General features: G+C 33.9%; 2 protein-coding genes across 2 annotated transcripts; one reads left to right on the top strand and one right to left on the bottom strand.

Annotated features, from left to right (window-relative positions):
- The first annotated feature begins 210 nt into the window (after positions 1-210).
- On the top strand, positions 211-4,766 carry LOC109797594 (syntaxin-71). Its single transcript, XM_020357683.3, has 9 exons — positions 211-657; positions 775-900; positions 1,519-1,678; positions 1,793-1,878; positions 2,015-2,083; positions 2,180-2,224; positions 2,343-2,405; positions 2,508-2,584; positions 4,495-4,766. Exons 1-9 carry the CDS (start codon positions 502-504, stop codon positions 4,508-4,510), a joined length of 798 nt encoding a protein of 265 aa, XP_020213272.1. The 5' UTR covers positions 211-501; the 3' UTR covers positions 4,511-4,766.
- Positions 4,767-19,985: 15,219 nt separating this feature from the next.
- LOC109797418 (NAC domain-containing protein 68) lies at positions 19,986-22,234 on the bottom strand. Its single transcript, XM_020357449.3, has 3 exons — positions 21,538-22,234; positions 20,993-21,279; positions 19,986-20,873 (listed from the first exon to the last, which is right to left on the bottom strand). Exons 1-3 carry the CDS (start codon positions 21,713-21,715, stop codon positions 20,328-20,330), a joined length of 1,011 nt encoding a protein of 336 aa, XP_020213038.1. The 5' UTR covers positions 21,716-22,234; the 3' UTR covers positions 19,986-20,327.
- Positions 22,235-23,557: the final 1,323 nt, after the last annotated feature.

Below are 23,557 nucleotides of genomic sequence, written 5' to 3'. Positions count from 1 at the left end.
TTGGAGATGTATATATATATTTTTTCCCTATATATTCTACTGGAGATAGTTCGAGCTGGGTAAGAATTTTAGAAATGTATAGTTTGTTGGGAAGAAAATAAATAAGTATATATATTTTAATTACTAAATTTTATATATACATTTTGATTTTATTTTATTTATCACATGTTTCTACTATATCTTATATTTCTAATTAACTTTTTTAGATAGTTATATCATATATTTAATTGAAATTAATTGATCAAAATGATATCATTATCTTATATTAGAGAAAAAAAGTGCAATAAAGTGAAATAATGAATAAACACAGATACTTGGAATTTGTGAGAAATTTATGCATTACTCACAAAAGACGATGATGGGCGGTGTAGAGGAAGCAAGAAAGAAAGGAGTTGGTAGTGTTGACAGTTGTTACAGGCTGGAGGGTGTAACAGTCTGTGACTGTGTGCGTTCAGTTTAACAAACGGATCAAGCTGTAACAGTGGACTCCACAACAACACAATGAGTGTCATCGACATTCTCACCAGAGTTGATTCCATTTGCCAAAAGTACGACAAATACGACGTCGCAAAGCAGAGGGATTCCAATATCTCCGCCGACGATGCATTCGCCAAACTCTACGCCTCCGTCGACGCCGATATCGAAGCCTTACTTCAGGTCACACTTGTTTCAATCTCATTACTAATTGGGGAATTTGTGCCCTAATTCGTGAAACATTTTGGAGGATTATTTTCCCAAACTTGTGTGATAGTGTGTAGAGTCTATTTTGTGCAGAAAGCGGAAACCGCTCCCAAGGAGAAAACTAAGGCATCTACGGTAGCGATCAATGCCGAGATTCGTCGAACCAAGGCTAGGTTGTTGGAGGAGGTTCCCAAGTTGCAGAGATTGGCTATGAAAAAGGTTGCTTCTCTGTTAGTTAGTAGTTTCGTTTCAAACAGTGCTTTTGTTTTGTTTCCTTTTATTTCTGTCCTTTTATTTTTTATTTTTTTATATTTGCGGGATTTTATTAACTTTCTGAACTTCGTTATTTGCATTTTTTTTTTTTGGATTTGTGTTGGGGCGATGGATTGCATTTAATATATATGATGTCTGACTTATCTTTGATTGATTGAATTTGTGAAGTATTGTAATTGTGAATTGTCAATAATGTTGTAGCTGGCACTTTCAACTGAAGTGAAGAGCAAATTGATGATTTGTGCGGCAATAGACATGTAGATGTTATCTGAAAAGATTATTTGTTTGATCTACTTGAAAAGTTCACAACAAAATTTGGCAATGAGTAGATAAATTAAAGGGGGGGAAAATACAGCTTCTAGTTTTACTAGTGCATCTATCCATCTAGGAATGAGGTGGACTTCTTGTTGATTTTGTATTTAGTTCAGACTTATTTTATTTGGCATGTATGTTCTCTCGATAGTGTGATTGGCCTATTTTAACACGTAGTTACTTTCTGTCACGCAAATGCTCAAAATTAATGGCTTATACAATTGTCTAACGCATGGTACAATGTATTCCCAGGTAAAGGGCCTTTCATCACAAGAATTTGCTGCTCGTAATGATTTGGTTCTTGCATTGCCGGATAGGATTCAAGATATCCCAGATGGGACCCCTGCACCACCCAAACGAACTGGAGGCTGGGCAGCTTCAGCCTCACGTCCTGGAATTAAATTTGATTCAGGTGATAGAGTTATCCATGTCTCATAGTGATACATTACAATCATAGTAGTTCATGAACGGGAGAATTTTTAATTGGTGGTTCTCTACTCATTTTTGTGTATCATGTCAACTTCAGATGGCCGATATGATGATGAATACTTCCAACAAACTGAAGAATCAAGTCGATTCAGGCAGGAGTATGAAATGCGTAAAATGAAACAGGCAAGTAACTTTTAGCAGTTATAATTGGAGAGACTGAGAGTCTTTGCTATTGTCTTTTGCATGATATTATATCTCTGTGCGTGTAGAATGTTGTTCCTGAAACGGTCTCAAATCTAATTATATGAACCATTATTAGGATCAAGGTTTGGATATGATCGCAGAAGGATTGGATACTTTGAAAAACATGGCACACGATATGAATGAGGTCAGATTCTTGTTGTGTTTGTTGTGCCTCCTTTGTGTGAGACTGTGAGTGTGTATGTTTTCGCATTTAAGTGCATTATTTATGTACCAAATACAGGAATTGGATAGACAAGTTCCACTGATGGATGAAATTGATACTAAGGTGAGAATCATTAATTTCTGCCTGTACCCTTAAGTCCAAAAACATGAAAATCGAAATTTTTGAAAATGGAATTAGGAAGTTGAAGTTAATAGGACACTGCTTTTTGTGGTCTTTACAGGTGGATAAGGCATCTTCTGACCTTAAAAATACCAATGTTAGACTTAGAGATACAGTGAACCAGGTTTTTTAACTACAACTCTTAGTCTTAGATTTTCATCAATTTCCAGTTATCCCAGTGATAGATTTTATATTATAACTTATATGATATTTGGTTTTCATCCAGCTTCGATCCAGTCGAAACTTTTGTATTGATATTGTTTTGTTGATTATAATTTTGGGAATTGCTGCCTATTTGTACAAGTAAGGCTCCTATCTCTTTTCTACAGCTCAAAATGTGCTAGTCCCTCCTCTTTTCTTGTGTGAATTTCAAGCTCAGTTCATATTCTAATACTGCGTTATTTGCATCCTTTTGACATGAATACTGGAAATTTGATTGTGTGCAAAATTTGAGGTTCATACCTATTGACTTAAAAACGTCAAATTTCTTTTCATGACCTTAAGCTGCATCATAGGTTAGAAATTGGTGTGTGGGTTCTTGATGAAAGCATTCATCCCATGCTCCTGTTAGGGGGACTTTGTTTCTGGCCTTCAGGCTCTGGGTATGAAAATTCATTCCCGAGAATATAATGATGGGAATGCTATTGTTGGGCATTCTAAATATCACTTGTGTGGTTAACAATTAAAATTCGTAAAATCTTTTTTAAAATTTATCGTAATAAATTGTTAGAAATTCTACATCAACCAATGATATGACTAAAAGTATAAAATATAAGTTATTGTTGCATTCCAGAAGAAAGAGTTACTGTATGAGTTATGAAACAAAATAACCACATTGATAATTATTCTGTAAATCACATCGATAAAATGTTACACATTAAGATCTTGCCATAAACAGTAGGCAAAGCGGTGCTAGCCTAGATGAGTCATAAACAGCATTTGCATATATGCACATGCTTGCCATAAAATATTAAAACATGGGAAACTGGAACGGAAACTGGAGAAATAAAGAGAATTAGAGAAATTTTACGTGGGAAATACGTGGGTATTTTAGGAGTTCTGATTCTGAACAAAAGTTTTATTCCCACTACACAACACATGGGTATGCATCTTTCCAGGCCTACCGTGTGGGAATGAAAATCCATTAGAACTTCGGAACTTTTTTCCCCTCCGTGAGAATGACTTGTTCTAGTGAATATTTTTTTCTAAACTGTGATCAAACAAAGGAATCTTTATTCTCTAACCTTTAGTCATGACAATGCAGCCTTTATTTACTTTATAAATTAATCTCATTATATTCCCTTGCTAGTACAGCTCCTTTGTTTAGTTTCTGAAATTCTATTCTCACTTATCTTTTCTTTTTTTTTTTTTTTTCCCTTTTGTGATCCATATCAAGATATCATTTATCTCTACTATAATAATAAAAAGAAATGTTTACCTAACTACTAGAATTCATTGCTTTAATTGGGGGGAAGTTTTGGTCTGCATTAAGTTCGATTAGGCATGCCTTTGAAATTAGAGGAGTATATGTTTATCCAAGGGTTTATTTTATACATTCGAGATGAGGAGCCCAAAGTTTTATGCAAGTGCATTGAGTATATGCTTTTTGTTGATAAATATTTCCCTAAACTTATTTGATGGTGATCTAATTAATAATAAATAGTGTACCGACTCTACCGAATACTTCTCGTGTTATTGATTCATCTTCCATGCTAGCTTACTGCATAAGAAATCATCTATTAAAGCTATAACTTTAATTTGAAATGGTTATTTGCTAGCTTCCGGCTAAATGAATGTCTGACTTCCGAGAAGTTAGTAATGATACCGACTGATAAATAAAGCTTAACTATATATGTTGGGATCATATTCATGTTATGAGAGGGAGTCTAAATCTTTTGATTTGTTATGTTATTTAGCCTTGGGGTAATGTCTTTGTATTTTCCATCTCTTCACTTATATCCTTTCTTTTAAATATAAAAATAGAAACTACAGTATGAATCAACTTTATTGTGTCTTGCCTAAAAATATATATTATTATCAATTTGAAGCATGAAATCGTCAAATTTCTGAGGTGTTTGCTTCTCGTTTCTTTCCTGATAGCATTGTTGAGATCTTAATATCATTGCATGTGTTTGAGATGGCTTTTACTTCCGTGTTTTCATTTGCTTCTTGAGATACCTTTTCTGAAAGTCTGACTTGTGCTTTTATTGCAGTGTGCTAAAGAAATGACACGGCATATAAGGCTATTGGATCAATTTGTATGGCTTATCTGTATTTCGTACATTTTCTTGGTAATATCGTGTCTAATTGTTTTTAAAAAATTATATTTTTGGACTCGTTCCTGCTTCTTGCGAGATGCACTTGTCCTTAATAAACAGACTGTATATTCCGTTTTGCTATGTGAAATCAGGATTTTGTATTGACACTAGTGTAACATACGAATTCAATGTTTGCCTTGAGGATATCTCAATTTATTTCTGTTTAATCATTTCACGTGTGTGTATATATATATATATATATATATATATATATATATATATATAGATAATGATAAAGATCAACTTACTCTTGAGAATAAATTTATTTATATTTATTTTACTTAATAATTTATATTTTATATTAAATTTAAACAATTTAATTGTTGAATTAAAAAATTTTAATATATAAATTAAACTTGTAATGTTTTAAATTTTTTTTGAAAATTATATAATATTTTATTTTATTATTTCAAATTGATAGATAATCATGAAAGTATTTTATACATTAATTTAAATTAATAAAATGAATTATCAAATAATTTTTAATTTTTTAAAAATTTTGTATAGACTTAATTTATGTACAAGAACTTTTAATTCAATAGTTAGATCATTAAAATTTGATGTAAAACATGAATTATCGAGTAAAGTAAATTTAAATTTATTCTTAAAATAAGTAAATTTTTTCTTTTATATATATATATATATATATATATATATATATATTATTGTTTCGAAACCTCAAAGGTTGATTAAAATGGGAGGAAGTATACAATATTCTATTTTTCAATTTTTTTTATTTCGACCGGAAAATAGAAGCGGATTCCGAGGTGAAACAAAATGTAGAAACTAGCACGCTAAAATAATCTTGAGGGGAAGAAATAATAGACTGCTTGGTATTAATTTTATGAAAAATGTTAGCAAAACACATTCTAATATATTTTCTATTATTTGTTGAAATTTACGGTTGCATGAGTTTTACCTATTTAATGAAGTTTACTTATGGTCGGTAGTTTTTAATAAATTTTAAATTTTAAATTGATATGGGAGAGAATGTCATCGACATTGGAAAGTGTTACTGACTTACTGTTGCTAGCACTCTTCTAATTTTATTGTCATTTTTTTGGCCTGCGGTCGTTGTTTTACGACTGTAAAATCATGCTGTCTGTGAAGAATTCCATTACACATTTTTATGTATTTTGCTTACATGTAACAACTATCATATCTTTTTTTATGAATTTAGTGGTGACGAAGAAACAGTTCAAGCTTTCACCAAAGAAAGAAGTAACAGTTGATAAATCTCCACTCTGGTCCTCCCTTGCACTTCAAAATCTAGAAGTGGCCCATTCCCTTTATGAGCTTAATATATAGCCCAATATCGAATAGGCAACATGCAGTTTAAATCTATTTTAAAATGGTTAAAATGTTTTTTTATTCCTAGTTTTATTTATTTTATTTTTTAATCTTTATAGTTTAAAATATTTTTTTAGGTTCTATATTTATTTTTTTCAATCTTAGTTTCTATAATTTAAGATAAATGTTTTTAATCCTTGTAATAGATGTCTTTAATTTCGTGAGAATAAAAAAATTAATATTATGAAATCTAAAGATTCATCTAAAATTATCACGATTCTCTGGTGGGCTTGGAAGTGGAGGAATAACAACATATTTGCTGCTGAAAAGGATAAATGGAATATCATTACTGTTATCCGTGGCATTTATAATTCACTTGCGGAGCTCCCTTACTTGAATAAAATGCTGCAACATGATTTTAATCACCTTCCCTGGACCCCTCCTAAGAATCAGTTTTTGAAATTGAATGTGGATGGCATTTTTAATGTATCTAATGGTAGGATGAGTATTGGTGGGGGTGTTCGTGACTGTGCTGGAAGATGACTTTATGGATTTTCTAAAATAGTTGGAAAGGGAGACCATATTTTAGCTGAGTTGCTTGCTATCAAGATCGGTCTCTCTAGATGTTGGGAGAAGGGTTGGAAGTATATTATTTGTGAATAAGACTGCTTGGAAGTTACTAAAGTGCTCCCCTTAGGGAAGGATGACCATACCGTCATAAACATTGTGAAATCATTGAAGATATTCGTATTCTCTTGAGGAAAAGCTGGTTCATCATCATAGTCCACATAAACAGAGATGCCAATAAGGTTGCAGATAGACTTGCTAGTTGGAATACAACAAAGGTTGACTGGGATGAGAACTGGGATACACCACCCAATAATGTACTTGATCTTCTGGTGCTAGACAATCTGTCCATCACGTAATCCTGCATGTTTGGGGTTTCGTGGTTTGTTTTTGTTTCTTTTATTTCTTTCCTTTATTTTGTTGTTTTCTTTCTTTAACTTCCTGATGTACCAAAAAAAAAAAAATCATATAAAAGATACAAAATTAGATTAATACGTTACAAAAAAAATTAAAGACAAAAATAAAAAATATTTATTTTAAACTGTTAAGGCTAACAATGATTAAAAAATAAAATAAGAACTAAAAATATCTATTTAAAATTATAAATATTAAAAGATAAAATAAATGAAATTACATATACTTAAAAAAAATATTTTAACTTTTTAAAATTAAGTAAATATTACCAGCTCCTACGAGTACGAGATCAAAAACTATTGCCAGCTCCTTTCCTAGTTTCATGGTTTGTTGATGATATTATATCAAATCATTCATTAAAGCTTCAGTTCAAAGGTGGCATCGCGATTAATCAATAATTTATTTAAGGGTTCGTATGTAAAGAGGAAAGAGTTTTCATTGCAAATAAATATTCTTTAATTTGATAATTTTTATAATAAAAGAAGTAAAATGATAAAAGTCAATATGAATTTAATGCCTTAATTTTTTTATTTCATACAGTAAAATTTAAAATTAAGGTATTTTCCTTCTAAAATTCACTAGTCTCGAACAGGACAATAAGTCGAAGAGGTATTTTAAAATGCCTCTTCTTTTTTCCCACTTAAAAACTAAAAAAATTCAGTTTAACATTAGACATAATTCTACGTACTCTAGAAAGTGTTGCATTGCTTAGTTTCTTTACTCCCAGGTCTTCGTCGGTCAATGATTCCTAACTTGTCCGCTTAAGATACATATTCATCCACAAAGTTTGCATTTAATTTGCAGGGATGCGTTGTTGCACCTTAACTCATCACTCCCCATATGTACGATACAGGCAAGTTCCTAGCTTTTAAACCACACACGGCAGAGACAAAAGTTCCAATTCCAAGGCTTTGATTGTACCATGTTAATTTACAAGTACCGATTATTCCCATTTCCTAGACTCGATCACTACGATGATATTCTCTTAAATTGAAATTTTTTATTTCTGAGGAATAATGCGTTGGCGTAGTTTTGCTTTTGCATACATTCCGCCAAAGACATTATTGTTGGGAAAGAAAGCAGAAACATGTTAATAAAACCAGCCATTTAGGCGGATCCAGCCATATAGGCGGCAACAAATAAATAAAACTAGCTAGATGATGATAGACAAAGAAAGAAAAGAAAGTAGACAACACAAGAATTTTACGTGGTTCACCCTTACACTAGGGCTACATCCACGGGACCAACTCCGAAAATATTTTATTACCACCTTCCACAAATTGTGGGAATACAGAACTCTTCACTCAACAAACACTCACTCTACAAGAGGAAACTTGTGTTTTTGAGTAATTTCTGAGTTGATTTACAAGTGAAATGGGGAGGCCTATTTATAGTTGAAGCTCCAAGGACAATCTCGTAAATATCCTAAAGCTTAGGGGCAAAATCGTAATTTTCCCTTTTGATTTTTTTCTTCTCCACCGAAAGATCTTTTGTCTTGTTTTGGTGGCTGGATTCTTCTACAAATCTCCCCCTCCAGCCATATTTTCCAAACATTCTAAACAGTCATTCCGACAAGCTCGATACATTGTCTGAGCTTTTCTCTGGTCACATTCTTTGTTAGCATATCAGCAGCATTTCTATCTGTATGAATCTTCTTTAACTGGAATAACTGTTTTTCAATGGCCAATCTAATCCAGTGATATCTTACATCAATATGTTTGGTCCGAGAATGATACATAGTGTTCTTGCTCAAGTCTAAAGCACTTTGACTATCGCAATAAACTATGTATTCCTCTTGCTTCAACCCTAATTCTTGAAGAAATTTCTTCATCCACAACATCTCCTTTCCAGCTTCAGTAGCCGCAACATATTCTGCTTCAGTTGTGGATAAGGAAATGCATTTTTGCAACTTAGATTGCCATGATATAGCTCCCCCTGAAAAAGTAAATATATATCCTGAAGTGGATTTTCTATCATCAAGGTCTCCAGCCATATCTGCATCTGTATAGCCTTCAAGAATTGGTTTGGCTCCTCCAAATCTTAAACACAGTTTGGATGTTCCTCTCAAGTATCTCAAGATCCATTTTACTGCTTCCCAATGTGTCTTCCCGGGATTTGATAAATACCTACTCACGACGCCAACAGCATGAGCGATATCTGGTCTTGTACACACCATAGCATACATTAAGCTTCCGACTGCTGAAGAGTATGGAATTGTTGACATTTTCTCCCTTATTATTGGACATGATCTCTTGCTGAGTTTGAAATGCCCAGCAAGTGGTGTAATAACAGGCTTAACATTTTTCATATTGAACCTCTCTAGAACCCGTTCAATATATCTTTCTTGTGATAACCACAATTTTCCTGCTTTCCTATCTCTGATGATGTCCATTCCTAAGATATGCTTTGCTGCGCCCATGTCCTTCATGTCAAATGCCTTTGACAATTCTACTTTCAGATTTTTGATCATTTGAACATCTTGGCCTACAATTAGCATATCATCCACATATAGGAGAAGGATAAGGAATTTACCATTTGGATATCTGTTGATATACACACAAGGATCTGCATCTGTTCTTTTGAAACCTTGACTCTTTATGAATGAGTCAAACTTCTTATACCATTGTCGTGGAGCTTGTTTTAATCCATACAAGCTCTTTTTCAACTTGCAAACCATATCCTCTTTTCCTTTGACCTCAAAGCCTTCAGGTTGCTTGTGACACCCTCTACCCCAACATCATTAATAAACATAAACTATATTTATAAAAGATTTTCATAGATTGATATAAAACAATAAGTATCATAAGGTAGAAGATGCACATTCATAAATCCATTAACATATATATATAACTTAAGAAGTCATAATAAAACAAAGATTATAAATCAATCCCAGTAAAGGTGGCAGTGCCTCCTAGTTAGGAATCAACTTATAATTTATTTAAATTACACAAGAAAAGAAAATGTTTTTAGAATAAGAAAAACATGAGATAAATCCTAGCTAAACCCGATGTCACATCCTATCAGAGCATGCCCCAAGAAACCTTTAGGCCTCATCACCAACATCCTCATGATGATGAACACCTGCAACATAAATTTAAACATATACAGAAAAAAAAACAACAAGGGAGTGAGAAACATCTCACTCAGTTGTAGATGAAGAAATAAAAGTTAAATAGCACACACACACGCAATATAATTCACATATATAATCAATCTCACATATATGCTTATGTATAATGATTTTCTTGACTTGACTCACTAATGTATGCATGTGGCGCCATACGGAAGTTTCAGAATTTATCACTGGTGACCCAAAGGTACACCTATCACTGGTGTTCATACACCTCGTTAGCATGTTACATCACTGGTGTCCCGAAGGCACACCTATCACTGGTGATCATACACCTTGTTAGCATCACTGGTATGCGGCCTCAGCGGCACACCTGGAATAATATATGCATATGATGCATGTCATACATTCATAGACTCAACATTTAGCATATTACACATATAAGATTCATATTTCATAATTATGATTTATTTTATTAATCCAACTTTAATAGTCCAATAGTCTAACAGTCCAATAGTCCAACGGTCCAATAGTCCAACGGTTCAACGGTCCATTCATGGATCGTAGGTCACAAGTCATGAGTACATATTTCATACAGTCATATCCTCATAGGTCCGCATAGGTCTCATATATACTTCATATACTCAAGTCATAATAAGATCTTCATAAGTTCGCATAGGTATTTTTATTCTAAAACTTATTCTTTTTTAACATCAATTACATATTTATTAATAATAATATATTAAGATCTTTTAAGTAAAGTAGGAAGCTTAAAAGGTAATATAAGATAATAAGGAGGCTCAGCCTTCCATTTAAATAACAGATTACAAATTTATAAATACTTAGGAGGCTTAGCCTTCCATTCAAATAATAGATTCTAATATGTAAATAAATAGGATATAAAACAAATCACATCAATAATACATATTCAAAGAAATAAATAGCAAGCAAGAGATCGGGAGCCAATCCAACAAACAAACTATTTAACAATTATTCCCACACCCCCAAGCAAGGTTTCCCACTCCCCCCCTTACCTGGATAAGTAGGAGTTGGAACTAGCGCAATAACTCTCTAAAAACTTGGGCAGAATCTCCTCTTCTCTTTCCTTAAAAAGGAATCGGAATTAGGGCAGAATCTCTTCCTCTTTCTCCTTAAACACGGCACTGGAGCAGAACCTCCTTTTCTTTCTCCTTCTCTCTCTTACTTTCTCTCTCTATTTCTCCAGAATTTCCTTCTCTCTAGAATTCTAAATTTTCAAAACCTTAGGCCCCTATTTATAGAAATTTTGAAGTTACTATGCACTATGCACTATTCATTAAAATAATATTATAAGTTACTATGCACTATTCATTAAAATATTAAAATTAATTAAAAAATTGAAACTTGCTTCCCTCGTGGTTTCCTTAGCAGCCATTTACTATTCACATATACGTATACGTGAATAGTAAAATACGTATATGTAAATAGTAAAAATACGTATACATAAATAGTAAAATACGTATACGTAAATAGTAAAATACGTATAAAAATATGATAATCCTTCTAATAATCCCAATACATAAGAATAAAATTTTTGGGATGTTACATTACTCCCCTCCTTTTAGAAATTTCGTCCTCGAAATTTTTGCAATGATAAACTCTTCGCTTCTTACTTCTAATTCTTATGCAACCTCACTACCTTACTTATACAACTCTATCAATTTCATCAAATGATTTCTAAGGGTAAGACAAATAACCTTGACAAGCCTATCCATATAAACAAAATCAATCTCTTAAGTGTCTCAGACAAATCTATCACTAAAGTCTTATCCATTCACCATTTTACTTCCAACATGGAGCGTCCAAGTGCTACAAAATTCTTAAAGACTTATAGTATGCTAATCACAAGTATACAATTGCTTCACTCCTCTCTTCATCATAGGTCACAATACTTCCGCTGCGCTCCTCTGATACATCGTAGTAGTTCTTAAATAAAAGAGTACTCTTATATTCTTCCTCTAAAATCATTTTTCTTAATTCAAAATTACTAAGCGCCCAAATTTATTCTTGCATCTCAAAACAACATCAATTTCTATTTAGAAAATGTTAATCATATTCCTACTAATATTTTCCACTTGGTTCACTAGGAAAGGCTCTAACCCCTGAGCTTCTATAATCTTATTCACTAATTCACTAGTTATTTTCAATCATACTCAATTCAATATTCCTAGAGGTAATCTCACACATCAATCATAAGTCTCTAAATTCTTCAATCAAATCCAATTCTTAAATAATCAAAAATAATATATTAGTGATCATCGTAATCAAGGGATCTATCACAATATTGATATTACTTCTATAATCATCTATAAAGATCAAACACCTAAGCATGTTAACTAGATACACATATCAAATCACTAATTTTACTATTCCATCTACAACCAAGTCAAACCTCTATCCATCACCTTATTCTATATCCTCATATCTTGTTACCAATATGAATCAACTAATTGTATTTCTCCAATTTCTCTCAATGATCCACTTGTTATTCGAATCATACCTAATTTTTCACCACTAGGAGTAATCTCACAAGTCAGACTTAAATTCTTAAAAAGATCCATCTTTCTAATCATAAGGAAAATATAAAGGTTTTCTAATCAAAACATTAATTACCACAATGGCTTTGGCCAAATAACTAATAAGATCAAAATCTTATTTCTTAAGAAGTTTCTAACTATCTCTTTTGGTCAATAGATATTTAAAACTGAATACCTCAAGCTTAGAATCATATAGGTAATGTCTCCAATTCAAGGTCATGGGTAAGGTAATTCCTCTCATGAATTCTCAATTTTCTAGAAGTATAAGCTATTATTTGATCCATTTTGCATTCACATTCTATCCAAACCTACCTTAGGAACATAAATATATACCACAAAAGACTTACTAAAATCTAGTAGTATTAACATTAGTCAATCTTGCCTTAAGAGTTGGAACTACTCTCATACCTACTATCCCACATAAAGACAATACCCCTCTTAGTGAATATAGTTAAGGGCAATGCTATCTTAAAAATTCCTTTAATAAATCTCCAATAATAATAAACTAATATCATAAAACTCTTATCTTCACTAACTGGATTAGATATCTCCCCACTTAAACACAACTTCTATATGAGTCATATCCATGTTTACCTCAACTGGAATTTATAGGGACAAGAAAACTTATCTCATACAATAAAAATAAATTAATCAATTAAACAAGCAATCACTCAATCAATAAAAATAAGATAAAATAAAATAATAATACTTTGATAACTCAACATACATCCGTCTTGAATATATCTCCACCCTTAACTGCAATATGATCATATCATACCCTAAGATCACTTTTACTAACCACACTACATTCACCAATTGATCCCTAAGGTCATCTATCCACATATCAACCTACCTGCATATTAAATCATATTCGAATTCCTACTTTAAACCTTCATATATACCATCCATATGAACAACCTTTACCACATAGCATCATACAACCTTAAACAACCTCTTAATCCATATGATAACGCACCGAAATATTTTAACAAAGTCAATTCTTATCCTTGCATTGCCTACTAACCCAAAAACATTATTATACAGCCTAACTTCTCTTTTAAACAACTACCAAAGAAAACAACACATCCCACGTGATCTCAACCTATCACCAAAGAAAGCTAAGTGATTAACTACAACTCTTATGAAGACATCAGAATTTAAAAGGATCATCTTCTTAGCTAAAAATTCAAAAATCACCACAGATATATTCAATGCTTACAACTAGACCTTTGCTCATCAAAGTAACTATAACGGGAGTGCAAACATCCCCTACACACTAATGCATCAACATCTAAGCCACAAAATACCTCAATCCTTCCAAACTTACTTCTTACCACCTCAAATTTAAATCAAATTTTCTCACCACAAATTTAAACCAAACGATTCACATATTCGTATAAAAAAGACTTAGAAAATATGCGGCTATCAAATTCTAGAAATCATCAATTCTTCAATTTCTCCTTAAAAAAAAATACCAAAACCCCATTTCTCGACATATGTCATCCTTGAATTCAATCGCTACAACTATAGCTTCCAAAAATTTCACTAATCGTAAACTCTTAGTACACTTAAAATAAATCCATGTCTTATTCAAATCTAAGGCCTCAATAATTCCTATAATATTAGCACAGTATCTCGTCTATTATTCACACATATGCTTTCAACACAAGCGATATCACTAAACCACTACCTCTTACGTAAGCAAGAAATATCAAACAAATAAGCGATTATCAAAGAAGCAATCAAAAATAGCATTCATCAAAATCTATCATACAAATCCTGAGAACACATTGCACACAAATAACAACATAATCAATCATCACATTAGCACATCAATCAACTCATCACATTATTAATCTACCAAATAAGCATAGTAGACTCATAACTCACGGCCGATTGGATCGGCCTGCTCTGATACCACTAAATGTGACACCCTCTACCCCAACATCATTAATAAACATAAACTATATTTATAAAAGATTTTCATAGATTGATATAAAACAATAAGTATCATAAGGTAGAAGATGCACATTCATAAATCCATTAACATATATATATAACTTAAGAAGTCATAATAAAACAAAGATTATAAATCAATCCCAGTAAAGGTGGCAGTGCCTCCTAGTTAGGAATCAACTTATAATTTATTTAAATTACACAAGAAAAGAAAATGTTTTTAGAATAAGAAAAACATGAGATAAATCCTAGCTAAACCCGATGTCACATCCTATCAGAGCATGCCCCAAGAAACCTTTAGGCCTCATCACCAACATCCTCATGATGATGAACACCTGCAACATAAATTTAAACATATACAGAAAAAAAAAACAACAAGGGAGTGAGAAACATCTCACTCAGTTGTAGATGAAGAAATAAAAGTTAAATAGCACACACACACGCAATATAATTCACATATATAATCAATCTCACATATATGCTTATGTATAATGATTTTCTTGACTTGACTCACTAATGTATGCATGTGGCGCCATACGGAAGTTTCAGAATTTATCACTGGTGACCCAAAGGTACACCTATCACTGGTGTTCATACACCTCGTTAGCATGTTACATCACTGGTGTCCCGAAGGCACACCTATCACTGGTGATCATACACCTTGTTAGCATCACTGGTATGCGGCCTCAGCGGCACACCTGGAATAATATATGCATATGATGCATGTCATACATTCATAGACTCAACATTTAGCATATTACACATATAAGATTCATATTTCATAATTATGATTTATTTTATTAATCCAACTTTAATAGTCCAATAGTCTAACAGTCCAATAGTCCAACGGTCCAATAGTCCAACGGTTCAACGGTCCATTCATGGATCGTAGGTCACAAGTCATGAGTACATATTTCATACAGTCATATCCTCATAGGTCCGCATAGGTCTCATATATACTTCATATACTCAAGTCATAATAAGATCTTCATAAGTTCGCATAGGTATTTTTATTCTAAAACTTATTCTTTTTTAACATCAATTACATATTTATTAATAATAATATATTAAGATCTTTTAAGTAAAGTAGGAAGCTTAAAAGGTAATATAAGATAATAAGGAGGCTCAGCCTTCCATTTAAATAACAGATTACAAATTTATAAATACTTAGGAGGCTTAGCCTTCCATTCAAATAATAGATTCTAATATGTAAATAAATAGGATATAAAACAAATCACATCAATAATACATATTCAAAGAAATAAATAGCAAGCAAGAGATCGGGAGCCAATCCAACAAACAAACTATTTAACAATTATTCCCACACCCCCAAGCAAGGTTTCCCACTCCCCCCCTTACCTGGATAAGTAGGAGTTGGAACTAGCGCAATAACTCTCTAAAAACTTGGGCAGAATCTCCTCTTCTCTTTCCTTAAAAAGGAATCGGAATTAGGGCAGAATCTCTTCCTCTTTCTCCTTAAACACGGCACTGGAGCAGAACCTCCTTTTCTTTCTCCTTCTCTCTCTTACTTTCTCTCTCTATTTCTCCAGAATTTCCTTCTCTCTAGAATTCTAAATTTTCAAAACCTTAGGCCCCTATTTATAGAAATTTTGAAGTTACTATGCACTATGCACTATTCATTAAAATAATATTATAAGTTACTATGCACTATTCATTAAAATATTAAAATTAATTAAAAAATTGAAACTTGCTTCCCTCGTGGTTTCCTTAGCAGCCATTTACTATTCACATATACGTATACGTGAATAGTAAAATACGTATATGTAAATAGTAAAAATACGTATACATAAATAGTAAAATACGTATACGTAAATAGTAAAATACGTATAAAAATATGATAATCCTTCTAATAATCCCAATACATAAGAATAAAATTTTTGGGATGTTACATTGCTCCATATAGATCTCTTCATCTAAATCACCATGCAAAAATGCTGTCTTTACATCAAGCTGCTCCAACTCCAGATCCATGCTTGCTACTAGTCCTAGTATGACTCTGATAGAACACATTTTAACAACTGGAGAAAAAATTTCTTCAAAGTCAATACCTTGCTTTTGGCTGAAACCCTTTACCACGAGTCTCGCTTTATGTCTGACTAGCTTATCACCATCTTTCTTTAGTTTGAATACCCATTTATTTTTGAGTACTCTTCTTCCTTTTGGCAGCTGTACTAATTCATATGTATTGTTCCTTTTTAAAGAATCCATCTCCTCTTGCATTGCCTTCACCCAGCAGCCTTTGTCTTTATGAGACTGTACTTCTTGGAAGCTTTCAGACTCTCCCTCATCAGCAATGAGGATGTATTCAGAACTGGGGTACTTTGTAGATGGTTGGCGTTCTCTGGTAGATCTTCTTATTTGTGGTTCTACTTGCCCAGAGGTATAGGATGGCTCCCCCTGCTCATTAGCCTCTGTATCAGGTACAACAACTTCTTCATCTACGCTTTCTTCATCCCCAAAAACTGGCTCTTCTGTCTCATGTTCTGGTTCTTGGGTTTGTCTTCCATCAGTGGCATATTCTGATGGAACATGAGATGTTGGATTAACACCATCTTTCATAGGTTTTGCAGCTTCCCCACCTTTTAGATCTTCTATCGTCTCGTGCTCATGGAATATTACGTCTCTGCTTCTGACAATTCTCTTCCTTTCTGGATCCCATAGCTTGTAACCAAATTCCTCATTTCCGTATCCAACAAAAACACAAGGAATGGCTTTATCATCCAGCTTTGATCTTTGTTCCTTTGGCACGTGCATAAATGCTTTGCAGCCAAAGACTTTCAGATGAGAGTAACTTACTTCTTTTCCTGCCCAAACTCTCTCTGGAATATCAAAACCCAATGGTACTGATGGTAATCTGTTGATGAGATAGACAGCAGTCTGTACAGCTTCTCCCCAAAATGGCTTTGGTAGTTTAGCCATTCTGAGCATACATCGTACCTTCTCCACAATTGTACGATTCATCCGTTCTGCAATGCCATTGTGTTGAGGTGTGCCAGGAACAGTTTTCTCGTGACGAATACCATACTTGGAGCAATAATCTTTAAACTCCTTTGAGATGTATTCTCCACCATTATCTGTTCGGATACACTTCAACTGTTTTCCTGTTTCCCTTTCTACCATGGCATGAAACTGCTGAAAACATTGGAATACCTGACTTTTTGCTTGTAGCAGGTATACCCATGTCTTTCGTGAAGCATCATCAATAAATGTGACAAAGTATTTATTGCCACCAAGTGATTCTACCTCCATGGGACCACATACATCAGAATGTACTAGCTCCAACTTATTCTTTTTCCGATTGGAGCTCTTTTTGAATGATACTCTATGATGCTTACCGAATACGCAATAATCACAAGGGTTCAAAAAATCTCCTTTGGCTTGAGGAATAAGGGACTGCTTGGCCAAAAGTTGTAATCCTTTCTCACTTATGTGCGCCAGTCGTCTGTGCCATAAATTAGGTGAAGCATCATTTTCCACTGCATTTAGTTGTCCTTTACACACCTTTACATATGTCTTGTAAAGCGTGCAACATAACTTCCCTTTTGCTACCACCAAGCTTCCCTTGGTGAGTTTCCATCTGCCACCTTTCATGGAATGTTCATATCCTTCCTTGTCCAGCACATTCACAGAAATCAGGTTCAAACGTATATCTGGAATATGCCGCACATCTTTTAGTATTAATGTGCACCCAACACCAGTTTGTAAGTGGATGTCACCAATTCCCACTATTTGTGAAGTACTTTTGTTCCCCATGTTCACGTGGCCAAAATCTCCTTTTCTGTAGGTGGTAAAGTATTCCCTCTTGGGAACACAATGGTATGAGGCAGCCGAGTCGATAATCCATTCCTCATCTGGTTCTGCAATATGACAACACTCTCCTTGATTACATAAGAGTGTTATTTCATCATCACTGGCTGATGTTGTTGCTGCAGTATTTCTGTCATTTGCCTGATTCTTGTCCTGGATCTCCTTCTTCAAGAATCTACAATTTTTCTTGAGATGGCCTGGCTTGCCACAGTTGTAGCAACTGCGTCTTTCCCTGGACTTGGAATGATCTCTATGGCCTCTTGGTGTTCTGCTTTTACTTCGACTCCTGCGTTCTGTGACAAGAGCATGAGTCTCATTTTTGACAACATCTCTTCTTCGGATCTCCTCATTGAGTATGCTATTTCTTACCATATTCAATGATACTTTGCCTTCTGGTGCAGAATTACTTAAGGATACCACTAAAGTATCCCAACTGTCTGGTAATGACCCCAAGAGTAGCAATGCTTGCATCTCATCTTCAAGCGTTAAGCCTGCTGAAATTAGTTGCATGACTAGGCCTTCGAAGTCATTCAGGTGCTCCGCTACGGCTCGTCCTTCTTGTAGTTTCAAATTCATGAGCTTTCGCATCATGAATATTTTTGATTGAGCATTCTTTGTCTCGTACATACTCTCTAGCTTCTTCCAAAGAACTTGGGGATCTGTTTCTTTGGACACTTGATTATAGAGAGTAATATCTACCCATTGACGAATGGTACTTAAAGTCTTCTTCTTTAATTTCTTCCAATCACCATCAGACATCTTTTCGGGTTTCGATCCATCGCCTTCAATTGGATCGTAAAGATCCAATAAATTAAGACGATCCTCCATCATTGACTTCCACAATGAATAATTTGTTGCCGTCAATTTCACCATGGTGCCTATATTGCTCTCCATGACTTATCTGCTTCTTGTTCTGCCTTCTCGGATCGCTTCTGCACACTTCCGCCAAATTGATGACGCAGACCAATTTGTACTATTCACTATTCACGTAAATAGTATTATTTTTTTTTTTCACACAAAATACTATTTACATGAACAGTACTCTCGCCAGCTGTTTAGCAGAAACAACCGGCTCTGATACCAGTTGTTGGGAAAGAAAGCAGAAACATGTTAATAAAACCAGCCATTTAGGCGGATCCAGCCATATAGGCGGCAACAAATAAATAAAACTAGCTAGATGATGATAGACAAAGAAAGAAAAGAAAGTAGACAACACAAGAATTTTACGTGGTTCACCCTTACACTAGGGCTACATCCACGGGACCAACTCCGAAAATATTTTATTACCACCTTCCACAAATTGTGGGAATACAGAACTCTTCACTCAACAAACACTCACTCTACAAGAGGAAACTTGTGTTTTTGAGTAATTTCTGAGTTGATTTACAAGTGAAATGGGGAGGCCTATTTATAGTTGAAGCTCCAAGGACAATCTCGTAAATATCCTAAAGCTTAGGGGCAAAATCGTAATTTTCCCTTTTGATTTTTTTCTTCTCCACCGAAAGATCTTTTGTCTTGTTTTGGTGGCTGGATTCTTCTACAATTATGTTGTTAGTTTGATTCCGTAACTAAGCGACACAAATCCAAAAAGCCTTCACAATATGATTTTTAAAAACGCTAGTTTTTTAGTGCAGGGGATTTTCACTATTTACAAGTAACATTTTTAGTCATGAAAATAGAAAGGATTTACAGTAAATACTTCAATTTCCATAATTAATTTCAAAGCATCATACAATCATGAATCACCAATTCAATTCCACTATGATGCCACTTTATTCTCTCTCTCATATATATATCCAGTACCTATACCCACAGCTGAAATAATATCCTATAACCCTACCTTTTCAGCTTTGTACATTTCTGCTTACTGAAAAGAATAGTCACACACTTCACTAACAGAATGCTTTCGTTCTTATTTACATATATAGAATTCACTATTCCCCCCATCCCATGCAGAAAGAGCTCCTAGGTTCTATATACGTATGCACACAAACAAGCACGTACATGCACCTAAACTACATATATATTCACGTATATTTCGTAAAGGCTAAGCTATTAAGCTCTTGAGGTTGTATGATGGAACTCCACTGGTCAAAGTTATTGAAATTGAACCCTTTGTTTTCATCTTTCTCAAGTCTTTGTTTCCCAACATCAACTTCTTCCCTTAGTTTTTTATCGAGAGGAGCATACAGGTCCAACTCATTTTCCTCAATGTTTTTTCTCTTCAGTGGATTGAACAAGCCCTCAGCTACAGGTGCCATGAACTGTGCTCCAATTATTATATTCAAATTGTCATCAAGCAATGAAGCATATGTTTTTAATTCATCATTACAACCAAAGCCCGAGCTTGAGGCCATGCCAATAGAATTAGGCGTAGCACTCTTAGAAGCCAGAATATAAGGTAACATTGGATGTTCATTCTGCAGAGTGTTTTTGTCTGGTTCAGGATTTGAGTTCTCACTCAGTTGTTGAAAGTGGCTTGTTGGTTCATAAACAACTTCATTTGAGTCTTCCCAAATGCTTCTTGGGTTGATAGTCTTTTGTCTAACCCGGCACAGCACCCACTCATCAAGCTGAAGCACAAGGAGAAAAACAAAAACAGAAACAAGAAATTGTCAAAACTTTATACTATCACTATGGCCTTAAAAAAAATCCACCAATTTGAAAAATTGAACTCATGCAATTGACCTACTCTCATGGACCCTCTTTGCTTTTTATTGGAGATCATGGAATCATGCAACCGATACTCATGCATGATCCAGTCTGTTTTAGATCCTTTTGGAGGACGACCCTTGTAGAAGACAAGGGCCTTCTTCACTCCAATGCTCTTCATCCCACAAGAAGTGAAAATGGGTTTGTCAGTTCCAGTAGCCTTCCAATAACCTGAAGCAGCTGCTCTATTAGGCCTCACTCCATTGGGATACTTCCTGTCCCTAGGAGTAAAGAAATACCATTCATCCTCCCCAAACAAAGCTTTGCCTGTTAAAAATGAAAAACCATCATTCCTTTAGTAACTAAGAGTCTATATAAACAATTTTTGAAAGTTTCTCCATAAAAAATAAAGAGCTTTTTCAAACAAAGAAACTCTCAAAAATTCTTCTGAATTTGTATTTAAACAAACCCAACTAGTCCTTCAAGATAATCAAAATAATAATAATAACAAAAGCCTTACTAGGCGAGTATTTTAAGAAAATAATGAAACAAACTAAATCAGTGCTATTGATTGCTAACACAGACTTGTGAGCTCCCATGGATTATACTTGTAAAGATCTATTTCTGCTATGAATGAAGCAGGAAGGGGTGATGATGTCACTTTGTTTCTCAGGTAGTGAACAATTAACTCCTCGTCAGAAGGGTGGAATCTAAATCCAGGAGGGAGTTGGATTTCTGAATTAGCATCTTTGCCCATGAACATGAAAGTGTATGATGCCACCGGAGGAACAACCTAGGAAATGTATCAATCAGGTACCGATATTATCGATCACAATAGCTGTAAGCTTGAAACCACTGTGCTTGGTGTCTATATATACATGCTGCTTGGTCATGCAGATAGGGACAAATCCTGTAATATAATAACACATAGGTGTGTGAAAAGAGAGACTTTGAAAGTAACTCGTTTGTCCCATGTTCTATGACCAACATTCTTCAAAGGGTATACCATATAATTTCATCAGCACGGTTACTTTGCAATTTAGACAAAAGATTGAGTTCTGGGGTCGCCACAAAGGTTGAATCACACATAGAATACAGCTTGGTTTGAGACTTCAACGGGAAAGTTTGTCAACTTTCTGCTTTAAATTATCCAATATTTCTCAATCAAAGGCAATGTAGCTACATTTCAAAATCACTAAAATATATGCTAGTGGTTCAGAATTCAGATGATTGCATATTCATAGGAGTGTCCGGGGAAGTCACATCCCTGGGATGGCGCAGAGTTCAACATTTTGGCTAGATTGCGTGGCTAACTAACCCATATCTAGTTATAATTTTTACAACTACTTTTGTTCATGAGTTAGTATTAAAATTAAGGAGCAACATCTACGGATGAAACTATAATAATTAATCGGGCTACTTGATTTTAATAAGAGGAGATAATCTCGATTAGCTGTGAATTTAATCAGAAAGTAGTTACATAATTAGTTGTGAAAGCAACATGTGAGAAATTGTAGCAACAGATCTTTGGTGAGATGGTACGTGTACTTAAATTTGAATTGGCTTATGCCAATTTTCACCCGAGGTCATAACACGTGTTGATCCCATCCAAAATTTCAGCAAAAAAAAAGCATCAACATTTAATAAATATATTAATTATGAGAGAGATTAAGAGAACTAAAGTAAAATATTTGAAAAATAAATGTCTCAATTATTGTAGCATTTTGTTGCAGCGAAGAGAAGGGAACCGGAGCTAACTTCTTCTTATAAGGGTCCGATAGAGCAACATAATTATATTATAGTAGCAGCTTCTTTCCCTTTGAAATATTTATTCATTACAATGGGATTCACATAGTTGATGTACTAGTTAGAGTGCTCTGCAGATTGTGAATACGACTCTTGCTTGAAATATTAAAATTGAGAATGAAATGGAATTTATTCAGAAAGCTAGATAAGTAGGAAAAGGATTATCATATCATATAATTACAAGGTTAGCTCAGGGAGGTGCACTTTAGAGGCGAATCACATTATAAGTATTAATTAAAATTTAATGGTTAATATTTTAACAACAATATAAAGTTATATATACATGTACATAGTACTACTATTTATCACAATCTCAACCTTTAGTTAGTAAATCATCAATCATAACTGCACTTTTATCTTGTTTGGGAAATACATGGAAGGACACTATACCGCACTACTTGTCATAAGCATTCCACCCAGATTTCAGGAATACATATGAAACCCATGTTAGTTCCATATTCAAAGTATTTTCCTTAAACATAATATTGATACAGTGTTTAATTTTTGCAATTTTCCTCTTTCTCCTTTCTATTAATCATTCCAATAGCAGACAAGCAGGTATGTTTATTAATTCGTAACACCACCAACAATAATGGCCTTATCCCACAAAAGTGAAGTTGGTTTATATGAATCATATATAATATCATTGGCTTTCGTTAGTAATTCCCCCTATATTTTTCTTAGCTTTACACTACCCTTTTTCGCAGGATTAAAACCCAGACAGTGTACTTTCCTCGCAATCAGTTTCAAACTTACATATTCTTTAATAGAGAGAAAGAAAATAGACGGAGAAAAAGTA

This window comes from Cajanus cajan, chromosome 6 (assembly GCF_000230855.2).
Source record: "Cajanus cajan strain Asha chromosome 6, NIPB_CcT2T_4, whole genome shotgun sequence".
In the NCBI taxonomy this organism is placed as follows: Eukaryota; Viridiplantae; Streptophyta; class Magnoliopsida; order Fabales; family Fabaceae; genus Cajanus; species Cajanus cajan.
This window is presented reverse-complemented; position numbering and strand designations above follow the sequence as displayed.

Coding starts and splice junctions, on each gene's coding strand:
- LOC109797418 (XM_020357449.3), bottom strand. CDS start 21,715: ATGTTCATGGGCAAAGATGCTAATTCAGAAATCCAACTCCCTCCTGGA. Junction 21,280..21,537: donor TAATCCATGGGAGCTCACAA/GTCTGTGTTAGC, acceptor CATTTTTAACAG/GCAAAGCTTTGTTTGGGGAG. Junction 20,874..20,992: donor AGCAAAGAGGGTCCATGAGA/GTAGGTCAATTG, acceptor CTTGTGCTTCAG/CTTGATGAGTGGGTGCTGTG.
- LOC109797594 (XM_020357683.3), top strand. CDS start 502: ATGAGTGTCATCGACATTCTCACCAGAGTTGATTCCATTTGCCAAAAG. Junction 1,679..1,792: donor TGGAATTAAATTTGATTCAG/GTGATAGAGTTA, acceptor TGTCAACTTCAG/ATGGCCGATATGATGATGAA. Junction 2,406..2,507: donor TTAGAGATACAGTGAACCAG/GTTTTTTAACTA, acceptor GTTTTCATCCAG/CTTCGATCCAGTCGAAACTT.